This window comes from Doryrhamphus excisus, chromosome 10, assembly GCF_030265055.1.
Source record: "Doryrhamphus excisus isolate RoL2022-K1 chromosome 10, RoL_Dexc_1.0, whole genome shotgun sequence".
In the NCBI taxonomy this organism is placed as follows: domain Eukaryota; kingdom Metazoa; phylum Chordata; class Actinopteri; order Syngnathiformes; family Syngnathidae; genus Doryrhamphus; species Doryrhamphus excisus.
The window spans coordinates 5,855,833-5,870,046 of record NC_080475.1 but is presented as its reverse complement, the minus strand read 5'-3'; the positions used below and the strand labels follow the sequence as shown (position 1 = coordinate 5,870,046).

The 14,214-nt window shown below is 41.3% G+C and overlaps 1 protein-coding gene across 2 annotated transcripts in view; it reads left to right on the top strand.

The window, feature by feature from the left end:
- Positions 1 to 1,608: 1,608 nt before the first annotated feature.
- tuft1a (tuftelin 1a) overlaps positions 1,609 to 14,214 on the top strand; it is a 15,265-nt gene continuing 2,659 nt past the window's right edge. The window contains exons 1-8 of one of the 2 annotated variants that reach the window (XM_058083970.1): positions 1,609 to 2,277; positions 3,527 to 3,610; positions 9,820 to 9,903; positions 11,546 to 11,647; positions 12,056 to 12,142; positions 12,278 to 12,328; positions 13,642 to 13,728; positions 14,010 to 14,120. In XM_058083970.1, coding sequence (XP_057939953.1) covers positions 2,233 to 2,277; positions 3,527 to 3,610; positions 9,820 to 9,903; positions 11,546 to 11,647; positions 12,056 to 12,142; positions 12,278 to 12,328; positions 13,642 to 13,728; positions 14,010 to 14,120 — 651 coding nt within the window. In that variant the 5' untranslated portion in view covers positions 1,609 to 2,232. Of the gene's footprint in view, positions 2,278 to 3,282; positions 3,427 to 3,526; positions 3,611 to 9,819; positions 9,904 to 11,545; positions 11,648 to 12,055; positions 12,143 to 12,277; positions 12,329 to 13,641; positions 13,729 to 14,009; positions 14,121 to 14,214 lie in introns of those variants that run through there. The other variant, XM_058083971.1, reaches the window with a different exon arrangement.

Below are 14,214 nucleotides of genomic sequence, written 5' to 3'. Positions count from 1 at the left end.
AGCAGTATTTGCATGAATAAAGTCACAATATTAAGTGAAAAAGTTGTAATTTGATGGCAAAAATGTTGTAATATTATGAGGAAAAATATAATTTTAGGAACATAAAGTAGAAATATTATGAGAAACAAAGAATAAAGTTGTCATTTTTGGAAAATTGGGTGGTAGAAAAAGTTCTATAGCCAAAATATTATGGGGGGAAAAAGTCTTAATTTTATGAGAATAAACTTGTAATGTTACAAGGAAGAATTATGTAATTTTAATAGCAGCAAGTTGAAATATCAAAGAAAAAAAATTGTTGTAAGGAAAAATATAATTTTAGGAGCATAAAGTAGAAATTTGAGAAACAAAGAATAAAGTTGTCATTTTTGGAAAATTAGGTGGTAGAAAAAGTTCTAAAGCCAAAATATTATAGGGGAAAAAAGTCTTAATTTTATGAGAATAAACTTGTAATGTTACAGGGAAGAATTATGTAATTTTAATAGCAGCGAGTTCAAATATTAAAGAAAAAAAGAAATTTTGTTGTAAGGAAAAATGTAATTTTAGGAGCATAAAGTAGAAATATTATGAGAAACAAAGAATAAAGTTGTCATTTTTGGAAAATTAGGTGGTAGAAAAAGAACAGCAGATAACAAAATATTATGGGGGAAAAAAGTCTTAATTTTTTGAGAATAAACTTGTAATGTTACGAGGAAGAATTATGTCATATTAATAGTAGCGAGTTGAAATATTAAATTTTTATTTTATTTTTTATAATTTTTTTTGTTGTGAGGTAAAATATAATTTTATTTATGAGAAACAAAGAATAAAGTTGTCATTTTTGGAGTATTATGTTGTAGAACAGGTTCTAATGTCACAAGTCAATATATCAGAAAAGTATTATATATATATGAGAATATATGAGAATTAGGAGGAATAAATTACAAGAAGAAAGTTGAGCTGGTTGGGGGGGGGGGGCATCATAAATAGGAATTGAACCTAGTTGTGTGGCCTGCGTGTTGCTGTTGATCAACTATGACTTAGCACGTCGACATGTGTTGCTGTTGACAATATTGACTATGACTTAGCGCGTTGACGTGTTGCTGTTGACAATACCAAAGTGGCAAAGTCGTATCCTTTCACGTTTCAGTTTGGACACACCCAATGCAAAACTGCGCGGTGCCATTGTGTGACATAACAAAAAGAAACGTTCCAAAAGGGGAAGCCACTCCACGGTTGGTGTCGCCGTGATAGTATCTGCCCATCCAGCATGGCTGTGCCGTACCTGTTTGGCTAGTAGAGCATCAATTAGGACTGGAAATTCTTTCTGTGGGCGGCATCCGGTTTCCATATACCATTCCAGTTTTTCCCCAGACAATGCAGACTATTGTGCCAAAGGTGTAGTACTACTGTTGAACCTGCGACCATGCTATATATATATAATTTTTGCTAAGATGTCTTCTTAATGATTGAAATAAATGTTTATTTGCAGGGAGCACCAAGTGAACCACAGCATGGCGAAGGGGGAGGGGCAAAGGGTGAGTGTACCCAGCAGCTCATCGTCAGCATCCACCAAAACTTGCATGTACCACATTCCCTGCTGTGTTTATTTGTATTTTTTTTTTTAAATTCCATGGTCCATGAGAAGCGAGAGCCGACGCACCAGGACAGGCGAGGAATCTCGAGTCACTCCCACCTGAAGCATTTTCTTCTGTCTGGGGTGATATCACTTTTGGCTAATTGTGGCTCTCGTCCACATAGCTGAGACATGACACAGCCACCGCTGAGCTCATGCATGTGGATTTACTTTTATTCCTGTTTGTGTGTCAGCTAGGTGTTTTGCTGCGGCCTGCAGCTGTTTCATCTTGCATCATCATCATAATCATCATCATCATCGCCTGCTTTGTCCACTTCTCCGCAGCCTTTTAATGCCATTAAGGTCTTGATTCCGTTGCCAATCTGGATCACTTGGAATCAGAGCACAACAGAAGGACGCTGATCTGGCAAAACACACACGTACACACAACTCCACTAACACGTTAACGTTCACCCTTGATTCTATTCTGGTTCACTTATCTATTTGGTTTCAAATGGAACTCATTTAGGCTTTTCTTTAATTCACCTGCATGGGTGCACGTTTGGGGTCATGTTTGGGGTCATTGTGTGGCACAGGACAACGCCATCCAGGTGACCTGCTGATTGAGGAACAACACAACAACACCAGCAGGATGTGGTGAATTATTTGACACGCTGGACATGTCAACCTGCACAAGATATCCATCAGAAGCGATGGAAAAATGGGTAAAATAGACACAAAAAATATGAAAATGAGCCATGGTATTCATTATTAGCTTTTTTTAAATGGAAAATAATAAAACTCTAAAATATATATAAAAAACAGTAATATAATATGAACATTTGTTATTAAATGTATTTACATTTATATATTATACATGTAATGGTAAAAATAATGTTAGCAATAATAGGAATCTATACCAACAATCTGCTACAAATGTTAAAAAGTAATGCTAAATTTAAAAACTATCAACGTAAAAATATATATTAAAAAGCAAAAATATTAGTATTAATCTGCAAGAATCTCCAAAATAAAATAAAACTACTAAAATGTTATAAACATATTAATCATCACATTTCACCCCCATACCTATATACAGAAAAAGGTAAAGATATTTTACATAATAAATGTACATTTAAAAAGTCATGAAAAAATGTACATTAAAATCTGTTGCATTGACAGTATTGGTAAGAATAATAATAAAATATATAATACATAGATAAAGGTCAGGTAATAATAATGTTAGCAATAATGGGAATCTGTACTAACTATATACAACAATCTACTACAAATACTAAATTTAAAAACTATCAATGTAAAAATATATATTAAAAAGCAAAAATATTAGTATTAATCTGCAAGAATCTCCAAAATAAAATAAAACTTCTCTAAAAAGTTATAAACATAATAATCATCAAATTTCACCACCTATACCTATATACAGAAAAAGGTAAAGATATTTTACATAATGTAAATTTAAAAAGTCATGAAAAAATGTACATAGCAATCTGTTGCATTGCTAGTATTGGTAAGAATAATAATAAAATGTGTATATATATACATATATAAAGATCAGGTAATATAATAGTAAAAAAAATAGCAATAAAAGACACCAACATGACACCACGAGCCATAAAAGCCCATAAAAGAGGAGGTGTAATGAAATGGAGTCCATCCGTGTCATTTAGATGAGAGTGAGACGTCCTAATGTGGCCACGACGGCCTCCATTATCCCGCCATGGCTCGTCCACCGCCGGCCTCCTCGCCTCCATATTTGGTCATCTCCACCTCAGTGGGCGTGTCTTTCCCTCTGACGTACAACGAAAACTCAACAAGTCGGCGCGGCTGGCGTTTGCAAAAAATCCAAACAGCCGGTGTGAAGCGTTCAGACCCGCACAGACTCAGACGCCGCTGCTGCTAGACAGGAACATTTATACTAATATTTATACTTAATTTATTCTTATTTATTGGTAGCGTTCGTGGGCCACGATGATGACGAACGGTGGGAGCAGCAGGCTGTACACGGTGGAGGACGTCAGGAAACAAGACCATGACAAGGTCGGGAACTTCACTTATTCACGCCGACACTCGCACTACACTTCATTAATGTATTTGTATACACTTCTTTAATGTATTTGTATATTTCCTTAAAATGTAAATAATGTTTCCCATGGAAACAAAATGTATATACAATATAATGCTAAATATGGATAAATATATCCTATTAATGAAGTTTGTGCGTGTGGATCGCTAGGATTTTTGCGGGGTGATAAACACGAAAAGTTAAAGTTAAAACCTGTCCCGGAGGTCCTGGTACTCGACTGAGTCTAATAATGAGGGCAAACAGCCTGGGGGGGGATTTGGATGTGTAGCACCTGTGCAGGTGGAACCTTTTTAATAAGATTGAACACAGATCACATGCTATAGGACACAATGGGGGATGGGAGGGGGGGGGTGTTCTCCAGCAGGTGACTTGATTGATGGTTAAAATCACCTGCTGGGTCACGGCTTTGACACGCCCCCTCAAGGAGATGAGTGCCAGTGTCTGTCCGCTTCACGTAGACGCTCCTATCGCCTGTGGGTTTAATGGTTAACTGGTAGCGTTGTGCTGACACTTTCACCTTATCAGGTCACATGACGATGCCAACTATAAAGCAAGGCATGATTGCCATCGTGGTGTAGACTTTTCAACTCTGTGGGTCGGTATTGGTCCTAAAGGTCAAATCCGAGGTTACATGGACCTGTGTGGGGAAGAGATCTGACACAAAACGCTGGTCAAAGATCCTCTATATAACAGGAGGATCTACTTTGAGAACACTCGTCAAAGATCTGACAGGAGTGCTCTGACGTTTTTAAGGATCTGCTTCAGAAAGACTTGATCTGCTGTTCTTTAGGACCTACTGCAAAAATACCAGTCAGAGATCCTCTATTTGCTGTTGTTGGGAATCCACTGCTAAAAATACCAGTCAGAGATCCTCTATTTGCTGTTGTTGGGAATCCACTGCTAAAAATACCAGTCAGAGATCCTCTATTTGCTGTTGTTGGGAATCCACTGCTAAAAATACCAGTCAGAGATCCTCTATTTGCTGTTGTTGGGAATCCACTGCTAAAAATACCAGTCAGAGATCCTCTCTTTGCTGTTGTTGGGAATCCACTGCTAAAAATACCAGTCAGAGATCCTCTATTTGCTGTTGTTGGGAATCCACTGCTAAAAATACCAGTCAGAGATCCTCTATTTGCTGTTGTTGGGAATCCACTGCTAAAAATACCAGTCAGAGATCCTCTATTTGCTGTTGTTGGGAATCCACTGCTAAAAATACCAGTCAGAGATCCTCTATTTGCTGCTGTTGGGAAACAACTGCTAAAATACCAGTCAGAGATCCTCTATTTGCTGTTGTTGGGAATCCACTGAAAAAATGCAGTGGGCGATCCAGCATGTGGTCTGGGTTCTGTGCTGTGTTTTTAGGACTCTAGTCAAAGATCCTCTATTTGCTGTTGTTGGGAATCCAATGCTAAAATACCAGTCAGAGATCCTCTATTTGCTGTTGTTGGGAATCCACTGAAAAAACACAGTGGGCGATCCAGCATATGGTCTGGGTTTTGTGCTGTGTTTTTAGGACTCTAGTCAAATATCCTCTATTTGCTGTTGTTGGAATCCAATGCTAAAATACCAGTCAGAGATCCTCTATTTGCTGTTGTTGGGAATCCACTGCAAAAACGCAGTCGGTGATCCAGCATATGGTCTGGGTTCTGTGCTGTGTTTTTAGGACTCTAGTCAGAGATCCTCTATTTGCTGTTGTTGGGAATCCACTGCTAAAAATACCAGTCAGAGACCCTCTATTTGCTGTTGTTGGGAATCCACTGCAAAAACACAGTCGGCGATCCAGCATATGGTCTGGGTGCTGTGCTGTGTTTTTAGGACTCTAGTCAAAGATCCTCTACGTAACAGGAGTAACTGATCAAAGATCCTGTATGTGAGATAATGGCAGTGTTGTTGGTGCAGTAGCAGTGCTTTGAGGGGTGGTGGTGGTGGGGTGGTGGTTCTTGCAGGGATTTAGTGCCCACACACAAGAGAAGCAGTGTAAGATTCCATGGAATGCAGCAGGTGCTTCCAGGCTCCTCTTCTTTCCTCCATGAGATGATTTCCAGACCTCCTCCCGGTGCCAAACCAGGAGCACAAAGTGTCTCCTTAGCTGTGAAAGGCCTGGAGCTCAGCACCTTTTTCTTCCTTTGTTTGTGTGCACCAGATCACATTTCTACACACACTTGCTTGTGTGTTTGTGTGCGCTCTTTTTCCACCTGTGACGTCTTGGGGGGGGGGTAGTGTTACTCTGCATGTCTGATGATGTTGGCTGCAACGTGAGGAGGGGGGGGGCATGGCCAACAAAGAGGAGATGTTTTTCATAGAAGGCCCTCTGCACATTTTTGTTATTTCATCTGCACATGCATTCTTCTTGCATGGGGGGGGGGGCTTTTCTTTCACCCCCACCCAGCACCAAAGCGCCAGGGGTAGATGGGGAGGTTAGCACAGGGATTTCCATGAACCCTTTTGGTGCAATATGGCTTTAAAAAATGCTAATACTGGATTGATAATAATGCTAGCGATTCACAAAAATGGCGTTTTCTTTTGGATGGAGCTCCATAGCTTCTGAAAGATTCCACGTGTTTATAGCTTCATCCGTTGTCTTCCCATGATGATGATGATGATTCCAAAGCGCCCCCCCCCCCCCCCCCCCCATTTTTTGATCATCATATGTGGAATGATGCCACTCAGTTGTTACATAGTGTAGCTTTAGGGCCATTTTTCCTGTGTGTTGACGTGAAGCTGAGATAAAATGGAATTTAAACGCCTCCCAATTAAAATAGTTTGGTGGCATGTTAGCATGCTAACGTCCCCAATAAATGTGTTGCATGTCGTTAGCGTCGTATAGTGAACAAGAGGAATGCTATCATCTCGTAACGCCCGTCGCCATCGTCACTTTTTCCACTTTGCCGTCACAGGTTGCCACAGCAACTCGATCGCACGAAGGCTTTTGGCTCCGTTTTTTTTTAACGCCGGATGCCCTTCCTGATGGAAGCCATTACATGTCAGCTGATGAGGCCCTTTTAATATGTCACCAATTGATTTGATATCAACATGGTTATGTAACTCATTGTTTGCACTATTTACACACTGGAGAGCATTGTGTGTGTGTGGGGGTGTGATACTGCACATTTGGTATCGATCTGATCCCAAGTGAATACAAGGCTAGGTATTACTGATAGCAATACTTTTTACTTGATTATCATTTTTAAGGCAAACAAAACAATGTTTTTTTTATCAGCAGGTGAACCAAGACTTACGTGAGAGCTTATAATGTCTCAAAGTTGTTAAATATTTACTGTTGTGTGTGTACGTTTAACGAAATATGTGTAATAATCTTTTGTTTCGATTCAGCTACTTATCACAGGTAACTGACTTCGAGTGGGTTGTTCCGCTTTACTACGCGAAACTGTCATTGGATAAAGGCTGGGCTTTGTCCCGCCCATTGGACACTCAGCGTGTCTCGGGGTCCAATGGGGAAGCGGGCTGGCCCGGACGCTCTGCGTCTGCGTGATGATTGAGGCGGAATCCAATTTTGATTGACAGTGAAATGAGCGAATCAGCGATGTTGAAGTACAGTGAAGAAAATAAGTATTTGAACACCCTGCTATTTTGCTATTTCTCCCACTTAGAAATCATGGAGGGGTCTGAAATTTTCATCGTAGGTGCATGTCCACTGTGAGAGAGATAAACTAAAAAGAAAAATCCAGAAATCACAATGCATGATTTTTTAACAATTTATTTGTGTGATACAGCTGCTAATAAGTATTTGAACACCTGTGTATCATCTAGAATTCTGACCCTGAAAGACCTGTTAGTCTGCCCATTAGAAGTCCACCTGCACTCCATGTATCATCCTGAATCAGATGCACCTGTTTGAGGTCGTTAGCTGCATAAAGACACCTGTCCACCCCATACAATCAGTAAGACTTTAACTTGTAACATGGCGAAGACCAAAGAGCTGTCCAAAGACACCAGAGACAAAATTGTACACCTCCACAAGGCTGGAAAGGGCTACGGAGCAATTACCAAGCAGCTTGGTGAAAAAAGGTCCACTGTTGGAGCTATCATTAGAAAATGGAAGAAGCTAAACATGACGGTCAATCTCAATCGGAGTGGAGCCCCATGCAAGATATCACCTCGTGGGGTCTCAATGATTCTAAGAAAGGTGAGGAATCAGCCCAGAACTACACGACAGGACTTGGTCAATGACCTGAAAAGAGCTGGGACCACCGTTTCCAAGGTTACTGTAGGTAATACACTAAGACGTCATGATGTGAAATCATGCATGGCACGAAAGGTTCCCCTGCTTAAACCAGCACATGTCAAGGCCCGTCTTAAGTTTGCATATGACCATTTGGATGATACAGAGGAGTCATGGGAGAAAGTTTTATGGTCAGATGAGACCAAAATAGAACTTTTTGGTCATAATTCCAATAAGCGTGTTTGGAGGAAGAAGAATGAAGAGTACAATCCGAAGAACACCATCCCTACTGTGAAGCATGGGGGTGGTAGCATCATGCTTTGGGGGTGTTTTTCTGCACATGGGACAGGACGAGTGCACTGCATTAAAGAGAGGATGACTGGGGCCGTGTATTGTGAGATTTTGGGGAACAACCTCCTTCCCTCTGTCAGAGCATTGAAGATGGGTCGTGGCTGGGTCTTCCAACACGACAACGACCCGAAGCACACAGCCAGGAAAACCAAGGAGTGGCTCCGTAAGAAGCATATCAAGGTTCTAGCATGGCCCAGCCAGTCTCCAGACCTGAACCCAATCGAAAATCTTTGGAGGGAGCTCAAACTCCGTGTTTCTCAGCGACAGCCCAGAAACCTGACTGATCTAGAGAAGATCTGTGTGGAGGAGTGGGCCAAGATCCCTCCTGCAGTGTGTGCAAACCTGGTGAAAAACTACAGGAAACGTTTGACCTCTGTAATAGCAAACAAAGGCTACTGTACCAAATATTAACATTCATTTTCTCAGGTGTTCAAATACTTATTAGCAGCTGTATCACACAAATAAATTGTTAAAAAATCATGCATTGTGATTTCTGGATTTTTCTTTTTAGTTTATCTCTCTCACAGTGGACATGCACCTACGATGAAAATTTCAGACCCCTCCATGATTTCTAAGTGGGAGAAATAGCAAAATAGCAGGGTGTTCAAATACTTATTTTCTTCACTGTATGAACCTCCACTGGGGCGTTAATAAAGTTTTCCCCGTTCCGTTGTTTTGATCTGATCCGGAGACTTTGACGATCCTCAGCGACTTGCTAGCGTTTCTTTCCCCAGCTGCGGAGCTTCTTCCCCCCCCGTCAGTATAGTGTGGAGGAGCAACAAAGTTACAATATTAACCAAATAATACAATTATTCAATTTTATTACACACAATTGTTGGCGCAAAATAAGTAAACAAAAGCAATTAGTATTGGCTCTCATTCAAATCTTTGCCCCCCCCCCCATGGACTTTGTAAAGAATATAATAAAATATAAATATTCCCTTTATGTAGCAAATGAACAACACAGGGAAAAAAGTGATTTATGACAATAAACATATCAAAAATGTCATCTTGTATGAATCCACTATTGGTGCTAGCCTAGCCTAGCCTTGCTATGGGTTCTATTGATATTTGGATGGATCCCTTTGGCATTTGGCATGGAATGTTGTTGTTTGGAATGTCTTATGTAATGTCGCTGACCTCCTCCCTCACATCCGCAGCACAAACACACACACACAAAGGCCATCATTTACAAGCGGGGTGGGGGGGGTTGCACTGGGGAACACACACCCTTTCACTTCCTGACAAAGTTTCCGTCACGGTGATTTCTGTCCCGAGAAACGAAAGAGAAATAGAATGCATGCTGCAAAAATGCAACCTAACTTAAGCCCCCTCCTCTTTTTATCTTTGCCAGATTGTTTATGTCTGAGGTGATGCTTAGTTTCCATGGCAACCATTCCCGGAAACACCAGGGTTTCCCCCCCTCCATGCCTATGACGTCCGTAACACTTCATTTCATGTAAACAATGTCCGTCTGTGCGGCCTTCCAAAACTTTTTTTCACTTCCACTTCTGACGTTCCGCCCCGCCTCCTTTTAATGACTCAGTCTGTCCTCCAGCCCATAACGGTCTCTTTGGGGTTTCTCCTCACGCCTCTCCATATTTTTTTTTTGTGTTTTTTTTTAACCAGGAGGGGTGCAGGCGACTGAGGCTCACGCTACACGAGCAGAAGCAAGCGGCTCCGCCATCGCAGCGCCAGCACAGCGGAGATAAGGTAAGAATGTTTGACTGGACGCCGGATTATCAGATGTTGTCTGACCCGTGCTACGCGGCCCGGGTGTCGTCTATTAGTACGTTTGTTTTCTGTGCATGTGTTGTGTTTATCTACACATCAGTAATAGTATAGCTTTTCATGTTGATTGGTCTGTATTCTAGTACATAGTCTACACAATCATAGTATAGCTTTTCATGTTGATTGGTCTGTATTCTAGTACATAGTCTACACAATCATAGTATAGCTTTTCATGTTGATTGGTCTGTATTCTAGTACATAGTCTACACAATAATAGTATAGCTTTTCATTTCATTTGTACAAAATCTGTTATTCCACGTTCTTTCTAGCATATTTCATCAAGTTTTACCGTCATTGAAGATGTGATTGTTGCCAAAGTCACTACCGTATTTTCTGGAGTATAAGTCGCACAAGGCCAAAAATGCATAATCGGGGAGAAAAAAAAAATACATAATGTAATTTATTTTCCAAACTACTTGACCAAAACAGACATTACGTCCTCTTGGAAGGCAAGTTCTAACAATAAAAGAATAGAGAACAGGCTGAATAGGCTAAGATATGCTAACACAATGCTTATTCAGCTACACAAAAAATAAACATGAACAGAAAAGGTGTCCAGTGTTTATGGAACATAAACAATTTTTTTTTTATTTATAAGTCGCTCTGGAGTATAAGTCACAGGAACAGCCAACCTATGAAAAAAAAAGTGCGACTTATAGTCCGGAAAATACGGTACGTGGCCGGGAGATCAACACTGACACCACCTTCTTGTTTTGCCATGAGTTATTTCCTTGTGACTGACACGTTCGCGTCCAGAGCGAATTACGATGAGATGTGGAGGGGAATTTGGGAGTATCAAAGTAAAGGTGTCCATCGAGTATTGGATCTTGCTAACTTCCATAAACATCAGTTTTAATACACGTAAACTTTACTCTCACGCCAACGACTTCCCATGCCGCTGCCTTTTTTTTTCATGTCAAAATAGCTTCGGGAAACCTGACACTGCAAGGATTATTTTTTTTCCTCCATGTTTACCTGTGAAAGCGTACTGATTAGTACTCTCATTGGTCGATCAGTTGTATCGTCACTTATTGTTCCACCTTTATCCTAGGCATGAACTATTAGACTCTGGTTGATACCTTTACTGACAAATAGTCTGCACTCTTATAATAATAACTGTTAATAATAATAATAATAATAAGTTGGTATTGGTACGTATTTCCTTGCTGGAAAAAGTGTGTGTGTGTGTGTGTGTGTAAAGACACACATCTGCTTTCCATCAGGGTGGTTCCCACGTTAAACACTCAGGTCTTCATGAGAAAGTTCTATCCAAATGCAGACCAAAGTTACATAACCCCCCCCCACCCCTTGCGTGAAGGGGTGTGTCCACGGGGAACACGAGGAAGTATGTGTGCCTGTTAAGTTCACGGGTTGCCAAAGTCAGACTGATGATGATGATGATGATGGTTTGTGTCCCGCGGATGCTGTTGTGCAATATCAATCCCGACATGCCGCAGCTCCTCCCGTGTGACCTCATCCGTGTTTCACATCTGGCGATATCGGGGAAACGCCCATCGTGATCACGCCATTGTGTTCTAAAGTCCTAACCTTTGTTGTTCTCCAGCCGGTTGGACGTGCCTTCGCGCTGGTGCAGCCCCCCCACGACAGGACGCTTGTGCCCCCCCAGCCCGTCAAGGCCAAAGAGGAGCAGGTGGAGGTTATCAAGGTGGGTGTGGAATTATCATCACGGATTTGGGACCACGCCTCTTAAACTCCTTTAAAATGAGTCAGAGGTGCCGCTAAATATACTTCAATGGAAGTGTCCACTTCCTGCACAGACCCTGCAAGCCACGCCCCATAAAACACACACACACATTAGCTAGAGCTTTATTTTAAGATGCATAGTGAAGCCTGGCTTCACTATGGGTGGCTCAAAGGACATGGCTCCAAAAGCATCTCTTCTTTCTTCAAAAGCGTAGCAAAAGTGCGGGACGGGAGGTGAGAGATTTTCTCACGGTTTGGTTCTCTCCAGGCACGCATGCCACTGTTTGAACATCATTAAAAAGTCCCTTTGCATAAGCCAGGAATGGAGATGAATAAGATGTTATGGAATGACGTGTTGTTTCTATTCCAGGTGTATTTGGAGGCTCGCAGACAAGAGAACCAGAAACAGAGTGAGAACCTGAAGATGCTGTCCGATGAAGTTTCCCAGATCCAAGAGGTCAATCTCCATCATCCTTGATCGCTCCCTCTCTCTCTCTCTCTCTCGCCCGGCTTTCTATTTGGAATGTCGTCACGCTGCTTCCTTGTTTACACACACAAAACAAACCAAACCATGTGTTTGCATTTCCCACAGGTGAGGTACTGCCTGAAGACACTGAGGGAGCAGATGGCGTCCAAAAGTAAGGTACGCAACTCCACAAAAGGTTCGATTTCTAGTTGGTGGTGGTTTGACCAGACACTGTGATGAAACTACTCTCCATTGATGCGCCTTACTCATCCCTCAGTAACTACTCTAAATGTATCTTAGTCATTAGTTCCTCGGTTACCACTCTAAACATACATTAGTAATCAGAACCTCAGTAACCACTCTAAACATGCCACAGTCTTTAATCAGTAACTACTCTAAATGTGTGTGCCTTAGTTATTAGCTCCTCAGTAGCTACTCTAAATGTCTGTGCCTTGGTCATTAGTTCATCAGTAACCACTCTAAATGTGTCAGTCATTAGTTTATCAGTAACTACTCTAAATGTGCCTTAGTTATTAGCTCATCAGTAACCACTCTAAATGTGTCATAGTCATTAGTTTATCAGTAACAATTCTAAATGTGTGTGCCTTAGTTATTAGCTCATCAGTAACTACTCTAAATGTATGTGCCATGGTCATTAGTTCATCAGTAACCACTCTAAACGTGTCATAGTCATTAGTTTATCAGTAACTACTCTAAATGTGTGTGCCTTAGTCATTAGCTCCTCGGTAACTACTCTAAATGTATGTGCCTGGGTCATTAGTTCATCAGTAACCACTCTAAATGTGTCAGTCATTAGTTTATCAGTAACTACTCTAAATGTGCCTTAGTTATTAGCTCATCAGTAACCACTCTAAACGTGTCATAGTCATTAGTTTATCATCAACTACTCTAAATGTGTGTGCCTTAGTCATTAGCTCCTCGGTAACTACTCTAAATGTATGTGCCTTGGTCATTAGTTCATCAGTAACCACTCTAAACATGTCAGTCACTAGTTTCACAGTAACTACTCTAAACTTACCTTAGTCATTCATTCTTCAGTAACTACTCTACACGTGCAATAGTTATTAGTTTTTCAGTAACTACTCTAAATGTATGTCTGTGTTATTAGTTCATCGGTAACTACTCTAAATGTATGTGCCTGTGTTATTAGTTCATCGGTAACTACTCTAAATGTATGTGCCTGTTATTAGTTAATCAGTAACAACTCTAAATGTATGTGCCTGTTATTAGTTCATCAGTAACTACTCTAAATGTATGTGCCTGTGTTATTAGTTCATCAGTAACTACTCTAAATGTATGTGCCTGTGTTATTAGTTCATCAGTGACTACTCTAAATGTGCCTTAGTCATTAGTTTCAGTGACTACTCTAAACGCGCCTTAGTCATTATTTGCTCAGTAACTACTCTAATTGTCAGGCTAGTTGCAGCAATAAAGCGTTGATGGGTGTCTCTTCTGCCCCCCCTATCCAGATGCACACAAACGGCTGGAAGGTCCCCTCCCCATTCAAGAAGCAAGCCTCCCCCAGCCAGAAAGGCGGAGACAAAAGTGATGGACAGGTGAGCTGGTCTAGTTTTGATGGTGGGATGACGGAAGTACTGCTAGCAAGTTCTGGTCTAGGCTGGAATAGTTTTCTCTGCCAGTGACGGCATTAACGTTTCTGTGAGTCACCTCCCACCTCCCAAGAATAGAGACAAACTGGTCCTGATCCAGTAACCAACACACAACAACAACATGACTGGTTTCTCCAGGGCCGAACCCACTCCATTCTCTGGCAGCAGGATTTCACACACGACGTCATTCCAAGCGTATTTACGTTTGTTGTTGTGGTTCCTGTCAGGAGGCAGGCGACGAGGCGGAGAGGACCAAGCTGAGAGAAGTGAGTAAGCGTCTGTACGCGCAGCTTCAAGACGCGGAGAAGAAGCACCAGGAGGAGAGGGAGAAGCTCCAGGTGAGGCTAGCGGTTGATGGGGGGGGGCTTCTTCACCTAAGAAAATATCCAAAAACTTGCCAAATAAAGGGTCTTAGGTAAAGAGCCTTCAAAA